Here is a 15305-nt window from a genome sequence, read left to right as displayed (position 1 = left end):
GTAGCTTGATGTTATGTAGAGTAGTATAAAGCCTTACTCGATATATGGGTAAAAAAAAATCAATTTTAACCATTAGTTCGTCAGTACGTAAGGCAGAAGTACGAATTTGCCTATAACAGGTGAACAAATGTGTGATGACGTACAATATCGCGACCGTTAGCGGGAGTCGATATTTATGCGAATTTTGAATGCATGTAAAATCATAATTATTTGGTATTTGGAAATAAAACAAAAACTAGTGTATCTGCATATATAAAAGCTCTAATGTAACATATCAAATGATTTTGCGTACCTAGTAACATTATCCATTCTACCACCGGATTCCACTCATCCCCACTCGTGACCACGATCCATGCAACTGGGTCGAAATATCGACATTAATAATCTCGTCGTTTTATCGTGGTATGTACCCGTTTAAATAATATTTGTATTAATATATAAAAGACATATTGCGTCTTTTAATAAGTGCTCACAATCGAAAATTAAACATGCAAACTTCTCTTAGAGTGTTAGAAATATTGATGTGACAATCATATTTTTCCATTCCAGGTGAAATAATTTTCGAAGATGTATCCTTACAATATGAGAAGCAACCCAAAAAGGAGGAGCTGAAGTCTGAGTCCGGCATCAACCTGGAGGAGCCCGCGTACGCCATCCGCGGCGTGAACCTCGTCATCCGGCCCGGGGAGAAGGTGGCGGTGGTGGGGCGGACCGGGGCGGGGAAGAGCTCGCTCATTGCGGCTCTGTTCAGGTATTATTTGTGTGTAGAAACTCTGTGCAAATTGGGTAATTTGTGCCCCTGTTAAAGTATTTGTACTTAAATTGCTTTTTCCGACCTGATTAAAAAATTTAGGTGTCAGACTGAAGTTTGCACGTCGTCCAGGTGGTGGTTTTTTCCAGTTCCATTTGAGAAGCTATATTAGCATGTCAAATTGGCAGCCCTTCACCTGATTTATCTCCGATCGTTACATGCATTCTCGCGCAAATCGCGCAAGTGTGAAAATTTAGAGTACAAATATCACCTGCGTCAATAGTCACATGATAAGGTTAACCAAATATATGATACTAGCCTACCCTTACCTTACCCCTACCTTACCCTACAAATGCTCTTTACAAACTTCCACCACCATTGTAGGGAAGTGGGGGGTTAAAATGAGACAAAAGTAGTCCATCCTTTCAACTATCTCCACTCAAAAAATCACGTCAATTTGTCGCTCCGTTTTACCGTGAAAGACGGACAAACAAACAGACAGACCCATACTTTCACATCTATAATTCTATACTCTATACTGAAAAGCTGAAAAGTTGTTTGTTTGAACGCGCTAATCTCAGGAACTGCTGGTCCGATTTGAAAAAATCTTTCAGTATTAGATAGCCCATTTATCGAGGAAGGCTTTGGACTATATTATCCCCGTATTCTTACGGGAACAAGAAACCGCGCGGCGTCAGCTAGTGTATGATAAAGTATGGACGTGGCAGGCTCAGCAAGATCTCGGGCAAGGTGACGGTGGACGGCGTGTGCGCGGAGCAGGCGGGGCTGCGGCGCTGGCGCGCGCGGCTGTGCGCGCTGCCGCAGCGGCCCGCGCTGTTCGCCGCCACGCTGCGCGACAACCTCGACCCCGAGCAGAAGTACAGCGACGCGCAGCTGCACGCCGCTCTACACGAGGTTCATCTTCAATTATAGTCTATTTTTTAATATAAAAACTAGCTATAACCACGCCTTTTGGCTTATCTTGTAGTTGTCGCATCCTATGCCTGATGTAAGTGAAGTAAATAAAGCTTATTGCGAATCTTGCTTTGCTTGCGAAAAATTATCTTAACCTGAAGTGTTTGGGGAGGAGAAAACGTCTAACGGTCTTTAGCCGATTGGAAGAGCATGCACACACGCACTAAGCTTAATATAAGCTAACCTTGAAGTTGAAGGTCATCTAACACTACTCTTTGATCAACATGCAACTGCTGGTTTAATTTACATGTTATTTCAAATAATTTTAAAAGTAAAATGGACCGATCCATCGTTTGCCTGTATAAGTCGGCGGGTAAACAAAAGGTTTACTTTAAGAGTTCCAAGAAATCGTTGCAAGCATAATTCATACCTGTAGTGTTTGTGTATATACACACCGGTAGTGGGAAAAAGCAGGCAGTTTGTCTCTGGCATCGAGAGAAGGCGGACGTGTGCCGCTTCCAATACCTAAAATCGATTATTTAATTTTTAACAAGCAATTGTGTACTTTAACGAGCTAGTAATAAGCTTCATCGTGATCAGGTGGAACTGGACGAGCTGGTGAGCTCGCTGCCGGGCGGGCTGTCGTCCAAGGTGGGCGACGGCGGCGGCAACCTGTCCAGCGGCCAGCGCCAGCTGCTGTGCCTGGCGCGCGCGGCGTTGGCACGCAGAGCCGTGCTCATCCTGGACGAGGCCACCGCCAACGTTGACACTGAGTGAGTCAGCTTTACTTTTCAAGTCATATCTATCTGCAGAAAAAGTTTGCCTTCTTGTGGATTGTACTTTTTTTAAACTGTATCTAGGTATTGAAAATGAAGAATCAAGACCGGGAACCGCAGCGGAAAATTCTGAAACCGATAAATGACATAAGTATGCCTCTCTGATCAAGAGTTACTCTTTAGTCGTGGAGACCCTTAGCTCTCATTCGCACGAGAGTTTTTTTAACGGACGTTAAAAAAGCGTTCTAATATACTATGAAGTTAAATGAATGTCCAACACCCAAAATTGAAAATGCAACACTGCTAAAGAAAGCGTCATCTTTTAAAAACGCTGTCGTGTGTGTGTGTGATGCTAGGAAATACTTTTGTTGTATTTGAACGCTTTTTTAACGTCCGTTAAAGCTCTCGTGCGAATGGCTGCTTAGACCATGGAGTCACAGTGCCAAAAAAGTCTCCGAATCATTTCATTGAGGTTAGTTGCCTCGACTGGTAACAAAAGGGCTGGCTTATTTTTTGTGCAAAGGATCAGTCAGCTTGGCCGTTCAATGCGGAAATGCAGCCAGTATTCTTGCCACCATCTCTTGACCATTTGTATAGTTACGAGTATAACGATAAGCTAGTTAGATGTCCTATCTCAATAAAATAAAAGGTTAGTGAAGATTGAGATAGATAATTCAGTCAGCTCTTTAACAGTTGTGTGTTATTGCTCATGTGGCTGAATGTTTCAGGACGGACAAGCACATCCAGACGACGATCCGGACCAAGTTCGCGGAGTCCACCGTGCTCACCATCGCGCACCGACTCAACACCGTCATGGACTACGACAGAGTCATCGTCATGGACAAGTTAGTACAGTATACAGGCAGTGACTTCTAATATTCTTTTCAGGACTCCGTACTTCAAAAGAAATAAAACAGGACAGGACCCTTATAAGTTCCCTTATGCGTAGAGGTATCAAGTTGAAATTTAAACTGTATACTGTTAAAAATCAAACTTCTTAATTTACGCAAACGGCCGTTTATACAGCAAAATCGACGACTCTCTCTCCCTGTCGACACCCAAGAGAATTAAAATCCTATTTCGTTTCTGAGGCGCGTTGATTTGTAAAAGTTAAAGAGCATCAGCGATGTAAAAACATGTTGTCAAATTATCACGATAGATGCTAAATAACGGTTTTTTGTTAAACAGGTTTCGATATCTCCTTTTGTCTCACTCTAAGCCTAAATGATTAGCGCGTTTCTGTGTTGACATTTTTTTACATTACACACACAACGTATTACATTATTACAACGGATTACAACAGTAATCATTCATTATCATCATCATTATGGAGTCCCGAACCGCCAGCATCCAAGGACTCCTTGAAATCCGCTTGATGTCCTCGTTCAACTTGGTGAGGGATCGACCAACCCTGCACTTTCTGGTGTGGGGTCGTCATTCCAGCACCTTGGGACTCCAAGGTCTATAAGCATTTCGAAGTACTGCTGCCCAATGGCACTTCAACTTCGCGGCACTTCAACGTCTTTGACCTATACCTATATCTACTGCATGTTTCCCCAGGGGTCGCGTGGTGGAGACGGGTCACCCATTCGAGCTGCTGACTATGACGGGCCAACAAACGAAGCCGGAGGCGCAGCCTAGGCGACCTATACTTACCAAGACTCAGGTATGACACACGAAGTGTTAACTGCATTGTTAGTCCATTGGTTATGTGGATTCCTGGTTAGGGTTATGTAACCTTCAGCTTTACTGTCTTCCGACAAAACATCAGCCTGTAGGTGGAGAGTTAGCAGCGAACCAACTTCTGTGAGCAAGATAAGCCATTGTACAAGTTGGCTTTACTAATTACTCGTATTTGTGATGGATTTCTACGGCGCTGTGCCAGAGTTGTTAAAGCGATTAAGGAGTTTATAATCTGTAATTTAGGTGCTTATGGTGGCTCCACCGTTTTCTTTTTCGGAGGATGTGGCTCTGTAGTGTAGTTATAATAATAATAATAATAAAGACTTATTACAGATTAAAGGTATTTTATTCAGAGGATTTACAAGATAATTCTCGTAATTTATCAGCCGTCCACGTCTGCGGACACTGCCGACACTGCCGCTAGCGCGGGTTAAAACACTAGTAGCGCCATCTAGTATGCGATGCGGGAACTAGTCTTTGCGTTACAGGCTCCCCCTCTGGCTCCGATGACGACCCGACGAGAGAGCCAGTGCTTATGTGGTTGGTTGCTTGCGTGGTCGACCTCGTTTTCGTATAGGGTTTGCTGGTTCTGGAAGAACTTCATTATCAGAAGCAATATACATTTGGAGTGCCGAAGAGTGATATACACCCTTTGTTTCATTAGTTGCGCTTGGCAACGCTACTTCAAATGAACTAGGCCCATGTCTTCTTTTAATAATATAGGGTCCATCACGACGTGGTGCTAATTTGGTACTGATTCCTTGTTGAGTATTACTGAGGATGTGAGTTTTCACAAGAACCAAATCTCCTGGCTGGTAATTGGGACAGGGTCGACGCTTCCTGTCAACGTATTCTTTACGTTTTTCCTCATTCCATTCTTGAACTTCCTTTGCTCTTTTCATTGTGTCGGCAAGCATCAAAAGTTTAGGTGTGATTTCGGGAATAAAGGTTTCATGTACCACAATGCTTCTGAGATCTTGTTGTACATCATCGGGAGTTCGTAACTCTCGACCGAATGTTAAATATGCTGGGCTAAATCCAGTAGCAGATGTTCGGGCGGTGTTCATCGCGAACCTGATGGTGGGTAATTTTTCAGCCCATGATCTATGATCATCTCCAACTAAGATGGATAGTTGAGTTTTTAGATCACGATTTTTGCGCTCTACGGGGTTGGTTTCGGGGTGATAGAGTGGTGTTAGTCCGTGGTGAATATTCAGACAAAACGTCAACTTTTGCATGATATTACTGACAAATTGGACACCATTATCACTTAGAAAACGGCGAGGAGTTCCGTACCGTAGAATGATTTCTTCAAGCAGTACCCGTGAGCATTCCTCCGCAGTTGCATGTTTTAGCGCAAATAGCTCAACCCATTTTGAGGCTAAATCTTCAATAATAAAAATCCATCGTTCATTATTTGGTGTCTCAGGCAACGGTCCAAATAAGTCGAAGGCTACAATTTCAAATCGTTGTCTAGTAGCAGTGGTTTGTAATAATCCTGCAGGTTTAGAATTCAAAGGCTTATAACGCTGGCATTGCAAACATTTTCGAACATAATCTTCAATCTGAGCTCTCATTCCTTTCCATACGTAACGTTTAGCTATGCGTTCAAATGTTTTCTCAGCTCCATAATGTCCGGCCAAAGGATCATCATGGTATGTGGATATAACCTTTAGCTGTTCGTGTTTGGGAACTACTAATTGACATTCTTCTGTGTTAATATCTTGGTCCATACGATACAACAGGCCTTGGTCCATGATATAGCCTTTACGTGACCAGTAGGTTGCATTTTCAACATTGTCTCCTTCTAAGGCAGTCATAATAGATTCTATATCCCTATCTTTAATTTGTTCCACTCTAATTTCTCCTACACTCTTCCGAGGCATATCAACAATTACACTACAGATTCCGCATTCACTTGTATTTTCGGGATCACAAGCAGGTCTTGATAATGTGTCTGCCACAACATTGGTTCTGCCGGTAATGTATTTTATGTTTATGTCATAAGGCTGTAATAGTAATGCCCATCTGGCTAAGCGACCTGTCGGTGATTTAAGTGAGAGAAGCCATTTTAAGGATTGGTGATCAGTGTAAACAGTTACAGTTGCTCCCTCAATGTAACCACGAAACTTATCTATTGCCCAAATTACAGCAAGGGCTTCGCGCTCTGTGGTTGAGTAGTTCCTTTCCGCGGGCTTTAAGAGGCGGCTAGCATACTCCACAGGATGCTCTTCTTCTTTCTCCCCCTGGACTAAAACAGCTCCTATGGCATAATTGCTTGCATCAGTTTTAATGATGAATGGGCGACTGCCATCTGCTTGAGCCAACACTGGTGCTGTTACCAACGACTGGCGTAATTTATTGAACGCTGTTGTTTGATCATCACACCAGTTCCAGATCTTTCCTTTTCTAGTTAGCCGGGTAAGGGGTTCGGAGATCCCTGCAAAATTGGGAACAAAGCGACGATACCATGAGCACATTTGTAGAAACGATTGTAGATGTTTCAGATTTGTTGGTGTAGCCATATTAGTTATTGCTTGGACCTTTTCTGGATCCATTTTTAAGCCTTCCGCTGTAATCAAATGTCCAAGATATTTAATGCTTTCACGGCAAAATTTACATTTTTTCTTGTTAGCTACCAAGTTGTACTCTCGTAGACGCGCAAACACATCTTTCAAATCTTCGAGGTGCTGTTCAAAGGTCGGCGATCGTACAATCAAATCATCAAGGTAGACCAAGAGTTCGATATGGCTTAGCGATACTCGAAATCCATCCATCAGACGTTGGAATGTAGCAGGCGCATTTTTCAGGCCGAACGGCATACGGAGAAACATGTACATTCCAAATGGGGTGATAAAGCAAGTCTTTGGCTGGTCCTGATCTCGTACTTTGATCTGCCAATAACCTGAACGAAGATCGATTGTACTCATAAATGGCGTTTGCTTAGCGCTATGCAGTAGATCGTCCATCCTTGGAAGAGGATATTTATCAGCGACTGTTATGGAATTCAGTTGTCTGTAGTCGATGCACACTCTTGTTCCTCCATCCTTCTTAGGGACAAGTACTACTGGAGATGACCATGGCGAGGTGCATGGCTCAATAATATTCTCAGCAATCATCTTATTAATTTCCACCTTTAAAATATTTGTCTTTTGAGGCGAGAGTCGGTAAGGCGGAACCGAGACTGGGCTATGGTCTCCGCAGTCTATTCGATGCTCTATCTGAGTTGTTGGTTTACCATTAGGGGTAAATATATCTTGGTTATCTATTAATAAGGCTTGGAGTCGCTCATCGTTACTGACCACATCTATCGAAGCCAACTCTACATCTGGGAACAGAGAAGCAGATTTTGGAGATAGCTCTACTTCAGCTTCTTCTATCGACTTTCTCGCATCCCTGTATAGTGCATCCATTATAGGCGAATATCCGTCAAATAATGTTCTTTTTCTCTTAAAAGTGATGGGTATCAGCGGTCCATATGCTCTGTACTCGGTAGAACTTGATTCAGGTAGACTCGCTTGATTATTAGTCAAAGGTTGTGGAATGCTTGGAAAGTTGACGAAATCTTCCTTATATAGCTCGAAGTTTTGCTCGCTGTCAACGAATTTCCAAGTGTACTGTGGTAAGTTGATTACTATTCCTGCGTCTTGGATGAAGCCTACACCTAAAAGGGTACGGTTTTCCTTTTTATCGGGCATCACAAGGAAGGTTGTTTTAATGGCTTTGTTGCACAGCGTAACCATAGCTTTAGTAGTCAGTACTAGTTCTTGTTTTCTGACTCCATCTGCTAAGACTAAAGTCATAAAATCTGATTTGAATTGATAGCCTTTTCCTTTCAGTAGCATGTATAGACTATAAGAAGCGATGCTAGATTTCGCACAAGTATCTATATAAGCAGTCCCTTGAATACCTTCGACGTTAATATATACTACAGGTCGGGACCTTGCATCAGTATTAACGTTTAAGGAGCAAAATCCAATTTCTGCTGATCCGGAAACTTTATTTTTATGGCAGTTTGGACAGTTACTGCGGACTACGTTAGGAGTTCCACAACCGTAACACGAATACTTTGGTGCTGATGGTGATGGTGCTTGAGTCACTGCCTCCATTTTAACAATTGTGGGTCGTGTATCTCCTTCTTTACGTTTCAGCTTTCGACACTGTTCAGCACTGTGGCCCATAACCCTACAAAAGGAGCACCGTGGCTTTTTGTGTGTTCCGGTCATCGTAGTTGGAGTTATTTGTTCTGTTTTTTCAACAGTTAGTAATTTCTTTTCCGCTAATGTACGTTCAACACCTCTAGCAGCTTTCAAGAGATCTTCAAAGCTTTTAATGGAGTCTCGAGGTATCTTTTCACGGATATTGATGTGAAGAAGTCCAAACAACATGTCGATCTGTTGTGTTTCAGAGTGCTTCGGTTCTGGCAACAGCGCAAAGAGTAAGCGTTTTTTACTTAGGAAAATTTCTGTTGCCATACTTGCTTCTTGTTTGTTATTCATGATTTCTTGGTAAATTAAATAAGCAGGCTTCAACGGCGCAAATGCATGGCGAAGTTGTGCTTCAAAATCTTCCCATGAACGAACGTTGGATTTTATGCCCTGCCACCAAGTGCAAGCTTCGCTTTTCAATAATAACGGTAATCCATCGAGAGCGTGTTCGTCATTTATCTTTTCTATATTTTTGAACACTCTAGCGGATGTCAAAAAGCTTTCAACCGCTTCTGTGCTTCTTGTTCCATCGTACGACGCTGTGCAAGAAGCAAAAGAGCGTCGCTGTTGGTTTGAAAGTGCGCTAATTAATGACGTGAACTGCTCCTCCGTAAATGAAACGGCCATCTTCTTCGCTGGGGGCGTACGTCTTGACGATGTTTTGACTTTATACGAGGGTCCAGAGCTTCGACGTCTAGTTTGGGTATTTTCGTTTTTCACTTCGATGTCGTTGCTTGATAAGGACATTACGCAGAGTCTCGGGCGAAAGGAAATCGGGCCGCGAGTTGGGCGCCAATATTACAGATTAAAGGTATTTTATTCAGAGGATTTACAAGATAATTCTCGTAATTTATCAGCCGTCCACGTCTGCGGACACTGCCGACACTGCCGCTAGCGCGGGTTAAAACACTAGTAGCGCCATCTAGTATGCGATGCGGGAACTAGTCTTTGCGTTACAGACTTTTATTTTTTCTTATACTCTAGTGTTACAATAGTTTTCTTAAATCTAGTGTTAGTACATTTAATGTTTCTTTTATTTAGTTTGTTAGTTTTAGAAATACATTGTTTTATTTATTTATTTTTCTTTGTAGTATTAGATTAAGTTCTTTTAAAATTATATGGATCCCTCATAGGGTATAGGCCTCCCCTTTCTTCCACTTATTTCTGTCCTTTGCCGTGAACCTCCACTGTTTTCCAGCTATATGTATAAGGTCGTCACACCAACGGGATTTTAGACGTTTACACTTCGTTTTCCTCCTGTAGTGAGTTAATACATAATAATCATGTTTCCCACAGGCGCCTCTGGCTATCCCGGAGAACTTCGCATACGAGAGCGCGCCCGAGCGACTCGACGAGCCCGCGGAGACGCTCGTCGTGTCGCGCGACCGGATCAGGACTTACTCTAACAGGTAAGCTTACTACTGGAATAAGTAAAATAATCCTATAAGTGTACGGTTCCTAATTTGTACGTCTCCTTTTGCAGTATGGTGTTTTTTGTTACTATTAATGTGTTTCAAAGAAATTCGTGCGAAATTTTCCTTCTCCGAAAAGATTTCAAAAATTGTCTGACTATCTTTGTATGATCAATTGTATGATCAATTAATTATTCGTTTTATTCTCCGCGAAAAACCACCGACGCAATCAGCCTCTGTAAAGACCCTATTTCGTACTATTAAGTCCGAAACCTAAGGCATTTTCAATGTTTATTATAACAAACGAAACGCAAAACGTCACGAAATGTCAAAAACCTCATAACGTACAAACAATGTTGCCAACCCTACTGTTTTAACAGTAGATTTGCTGTTTTCACATTGATGTCCATGTTTTCTGTTTCATTCCTATTTTTTACTGTTTTTCAACTAGCGTTCAGCACCTATATATATACTATGCAACCATATTTTGATAAACACTACGTAATTAAACGCAATGACACTAGATGGAAGTATCTTCTCTTGTCAGGATTCAACAAAAATATGTAAGATTAAAAAAAAATGTAAATACTGAACTCTGAAGATGAGGCAAAAACTAAAAATATTTCATTTTGATTTTTATTTTTTTTTTGTTATTGTGATAATCAATACATATATCAATGTATGTGAGTTCTAGCGACTAAGAAAATTGTAATTGAAACTTTACCTACTGCTTTGTACTGTTTGTTTATTGGTGAATTAGTGTTTTTTAGTTTTTTGAGGTTGGTAACACTGCGTACATTGGTTATAGTTAGTAGACGTTCGCTAAGAACTTTTGAGAGAGGGCCGGATTAAAGAGGTAGTGAAGTATACACGGTGTTACTGTGACAGGTCGGAGGTGAGCGAGGCGGAGGGCGGCATCTTCAAGTCTTTGGTGGAGCAGACGGGCCCCGGTACTGCGGCCATGCTGCACCAGATGGCGGAGGAGGTAACATACTTTTACTTGTAGTGGAGACTGGAGACTTCGGACCAATTATTGTATGGACCTGCCTCGCTAGACGTTACTTTTCTGTCAACGATCTTATGCGATTATAAAAACTGTCTATAAAGTAATCGATGTTTCATAGTTTTAATCGTGTTCGTCGGTTAAAGAGCTCGCTAAAAATACCTTTTTATGTAGTTGAATAGTGTAAAAAATGGTCAAAATCTTCTAGTTTAGTAAAAAATATATACCAAATCTAAGCTCATTTTCTGAGGAAAATGACAGATAATTTTGTTCGTAAATTTGGGTGCGATACTGGTCCTTCTCTAATTAGTCTGAGCTGGAGACACACTCAACCTGAAACACTTTATGATAATTAAATCAACTGAAATAAACTAAAGAATAAGTGTCTTACATAATTTCGCTCACCCAACCAAAATAAATTTGGGTTTATGCAAGAACCGGGTCAAGGTACAACTGGATTATCTCTTTGCGTGAACTGTGAGAAATACAGGAATGCACAAAAGAACTGCATTGTCCATATGGTGTTTGTTAGACATGGGAGAAAGTGATAGATAGGTAAGTATAAAAGGATATAAGAGGGGTTTGAAATTTTAAACGTGTATTTTACACGTTTAAAATTTCAAACCGACTAGATTCCCCACATCTTTACTGCCTGCCGTGCCCCTAATAAAAATAACTCTTTCATTTCTTTTTCAGAGTTACAAGAAGTGGTTAGCGAAGAAAAATTCCTAAACTGAATTGAAGACATCAAGAAGGGCGATTTTATGAAGTAGCCAATTGTCAATTAACCTACTTGCCTTGCGTACAACAATTATGCTTAAAAAACTTAACAGGTCGTACTTAGAAAATATACTTAATAAAGGATACTTATTGTAGGAGAAAACAATATGTTCAAATATTTGCATTTAATCAATTTTGTGATTAATGGTGAACTTTTTAGGGTGTCGAATCGTATGGCATATTTATTTATATTACTGTTAGCGAGCTATGATTTATCATATAATATGTAACTGTAATAGACTATTTTTACCTCACGTATAGTAACGCAAATTTTCTTAATTCTATTTCAAGGGAAAACGAACCGCCTTAAAATTATAATCTACATTTTTCCCTGAAATGTGCATTTATATAATGAATATGTCATCTAGAATCAGTAGTTACTCATTCATACAGGTTGAATACATGGCTTCCTTTTTTGCTGCAGTCACTTAATAAAATCTATGGTACATTGTACTTAATTATGGTACATGTTACTTGAATATATAAATATATTCAAGTAACGTGTTACATATGGATATAATATAACGATATATAACTTTTATATTTGTTTATAATTTATTACGACGCTTTTTTATCGAGCAGTGTTGCATTTTCAATTTTGTGCTTTGGGAATAGACCTTCATTTAACTTCATACTATATTTGAACGGTTTTTTGTTTCATTTAATATTATACTATCAGTTTGTTATTTTTATATAAATTCAAACTCTTCAGTTAAAGAAAGTGAGATGTTGAAGTATGTATAATACTATCGTTTCATATATAATTTTATTGATGACTAGCGGACCCGGTCAAGCTTCGTTTTGACATAAGTGCACTTATTCTCTATCCCTACTCTACCCTTCTATACCTCTACCCCTACCCTACCCCTTTCTGTATATATAATTATTGATAGTTCCGTTTTATCAACGTGGTGCTAGAAGTGCTGTTTCGACAGCGTCAGTTCCTGCCTGGCCTTTAACTTGTTATACCTCAACAGCTATAACATTTGTAATAGCTTATTGTGTAATATAAGGTGCTTTTTAACCAAATACACTTGAATAATATTTATATAACATTACATTCGAAATTTGAAAACTGTGATCCTGTTGTAAAATTCTGATAACCGTTATCGCGATAACGTCACTACTGCCAGTTTTATATCGGTTATTTTAAAAACCGTTACTAATTATTGTTACATATATTGTAGGTACAGCTTTGTAATGATTTAACAATGTTGAAAATAGTTATTGTGATATTATCTGTTTCGTGTCCGTGATATTCTGATTGAATTTTTGTGTCGATTTATTACACCAGTGAGATTGAATTGGATACATGAACAAATGTTTTAACATTACAAATAAAAAAAGTGATTTTACTTTATTGGTGCTTTTTACATTATAAATAAATCTAAATTGATTCAAGTATTGAAATTAACCAAATTACTTTTTACGTTATAATTAGAATGGTTTCTTAATTTGTCTAACAGACTAAACTTTTTCGAATTTGTGTACATGGCACAGCCAAAGGTCCTTACACAGTTCACTTCAGTCTTCAGTTTATGTATATGTTATATTTGCTAACATACAGTTATACTCAGTCTGTCGTTTCGGTTCAAAATATCTTATTCGCTTTTCATATAACAGATTATTACACCATAATCGATTTGAAAAATCTACAAGTCAATAGAAGTTGATTTTAGTGGCTTAGAAAAGTTGGAACGTGGCCACATGAAGTTCTTAGTAAGATAGAAATCGGATTGTAGACTTATTAAAATTAAATTTCTTTAATTTTGTCATTCGATATTTATTGAGTTGCGGACATTATTCGTTCGTATGGGAACGTATTCCTACCTAATTAAAATATTTTATTAAATACATATATTATGTGTCTAAAAATAATTTAGAATTTAAAAATAGTGCTACGTTAAGAATTTATACCAGTATTGTACTCCAATTAAGATTTTATATCCGAATTTTATTTAGTTATTTATGTCCTAAAATAGGTATTAGTTACCTACATACTTAATCGCAATTCTAGAAGAAAATATTTGCAAATGTATGCCATATCGTTAATTTTTTACAATTTTATTCATTTAGATAATATCTCAAACGTTTGTGATCACATAGCCATAGAAGATTATTTTTATATGCTAAGTACTTACTTTGTTTAATTTAATATCGATGTACTTACTTTTAATTGGCCCAGTGTTATGTACTTGCAGTGGAACTCAAAGACGTTGCAGGGGCACCCCCAGGGGACCATTCACCCGCTGAGTGTCGAATACTCAAACACATGGTTTAAATTCGACACTCAGTGGGTGAACGATCCCCTGAGGAGATCCCCCACATCATCTATGAACTCCATTGTTACAATGCCACAAACTTTTCTGACCCTGTGGTCAAAACTGGAAATGGCGTCGCGATTTTATAAAACATTCTAAAAGCGACAACTTCACCAGGCCAGATAAGTTTGTTGTACTATAAATTATGTGAAAACTAAAACAAGTGATTGATAATTTAATTACAGAAGTTATCTTAGGTATAAACAATACAAACATGATCAAGTCTGAATTTTCTATCAAATTCTTTAGTACCTGTACTTGTAGTGTATCTGCATTATGCTTTTTGCATTTATTTTACAGATGTGTATTATGGTAATTGTATTGTTTAATCTGCAAATGTCATGTCAGATAGCATGGGTACGGTGACAGTCGCATCTATGACGTTCATCATACGTACTATTATCGTGAATCGTGAATATCGGCAATGTTTCAAGAGTGAAAGGAACTATCACCCGCACCATCCTACATTAAGCGGACTGTACTTTTCCATTGTGTTTCGCGTCACAAGCAACGTGTGAAAGTGTCGAAATGCCAACCATAGATATTGATCATCGATAGATTTGAACATTGTAATAAAAAAGGGGATTTCAATAACTGATATATGTCTATTATTATTATGTAGGTACAAAGTACTGTGAAAGTTTGTTATGATTATATTTTTATGACTCGAACAGCCTATTTTAATTTATTCGTGACCTATTGTGATACGTTATGTGAAATATTGAACAGAAATAAATATTTTTTATTCGTCTCCTGCATTTTTAATGTTTGTACATTATGATTAAGTTTAGTGAGGAAAGATTTGATAGTTTGAATTGAGCCGGCTCTGAAACTACTAGACTGATTCGAAAAATTATTTCATCATTAGAATTCTTATTATTTCATTATCCCTGATAAATATAGGCTATAATGTATCCCCGTATTCCCGTGGGAACGGGAATTGTTGTATGAAATATATAATTCTTTGAATCCTTTAGTATATTTTGAAATCCAGTTTTGTACCTATATAAAGGTCGGTCTAGATTTCTTTACATCATTCACTAGATTTTTTAACATCTTGGATGTTATCTTAAAACGGTAAAAATATTGTTGAAAAGTGAAACAATTTTTCATCCTGTATTTTCTGCAGTTCAATCGGTTTTTAAATGAGAGCATTTTTGTTAAAGTATTTTTAAATATGCGTATTTTAAAAATAAACTTCTTTACGCACGCTTGAATTACGAAGTGCGTAAACTGACGAATGCGTAACTAAAAGTAAAAAAAAAAAAGTAAAAGGTCGATAGAGGTGAACGGGGGAGAGCTAAACAATTCGTGTGGTCTAATGAGTTTGGGATAAGTTATACATCAATTCATTCAATAACAACCCATATTCGGCTCACTGTTGAGCACAAGTCTCCTCTCAGGATGAGAGGGGTGAGTCATAGACGAGCTAGAAGTCGATGAGTTTTGAGTTTGG

General features: G+C 38.9%; 1 protein-coding gene across 1 annotated transcript in view; it reads left to right on the top strand.

The window, feature by feature from the left end:
• The window catches only part of LOC112050905 (probable multidrug resistance-associated protein lethal(2)03659), a 61381-nt gene extending 46782 nt beyond the window's left edge, over window positions 1–14599 (top strand). The window contains exons 26-33 of the mRNA XM_024089317.2: window positions 550–751; window positions 1480–1666; window positions 2267–2439; window positions 3171–3287; window positions 4003–4108; window positions 9630–9742; window positions 10634–10730; window positions 11445–14599. Coding sequence (XP_023945085.1) covers window positions 550–751; window positions 1480–1666; window positions 2267–2439; window positions 3171–3287; window positions 4003–4108; window positions 9630–9742; window positions 10634–10730; window positions 11445–11480 — 1031 coding nt within the window. The 3' untranslated portion in view covers window positions 11481–14599. The remainder of the gene's footprint in view (window positions 1–549; window positions 752–1479; window positions 1667–2266; window positions 2440–3170; window positions 3288–4002; window positions 4109–9629; window positions 9743–10633; window positions 10731–11444) is intronic.
• Window positions 14600–15305: the final 706 nt, after the last annotated feature.

Source organism: Bicyclus anynana, chromosome 8 (assembly GCF_947172395.1).
Source record: "Bicyclus anynana chromosome 8, ilBicAnyn1.1, whole genome shotgun sequence".
NCBI classification, from domain to species: domain Eukaryota; kingdom Metazoa; phylum Arthropoda; class Insecta; order Lepidoptera; family Nymphalidae; genus Bicyclus; species Bicyclus anynana.
This window is presented reverse-complemented; position numbering and strand designations above follow the sequence as displayed.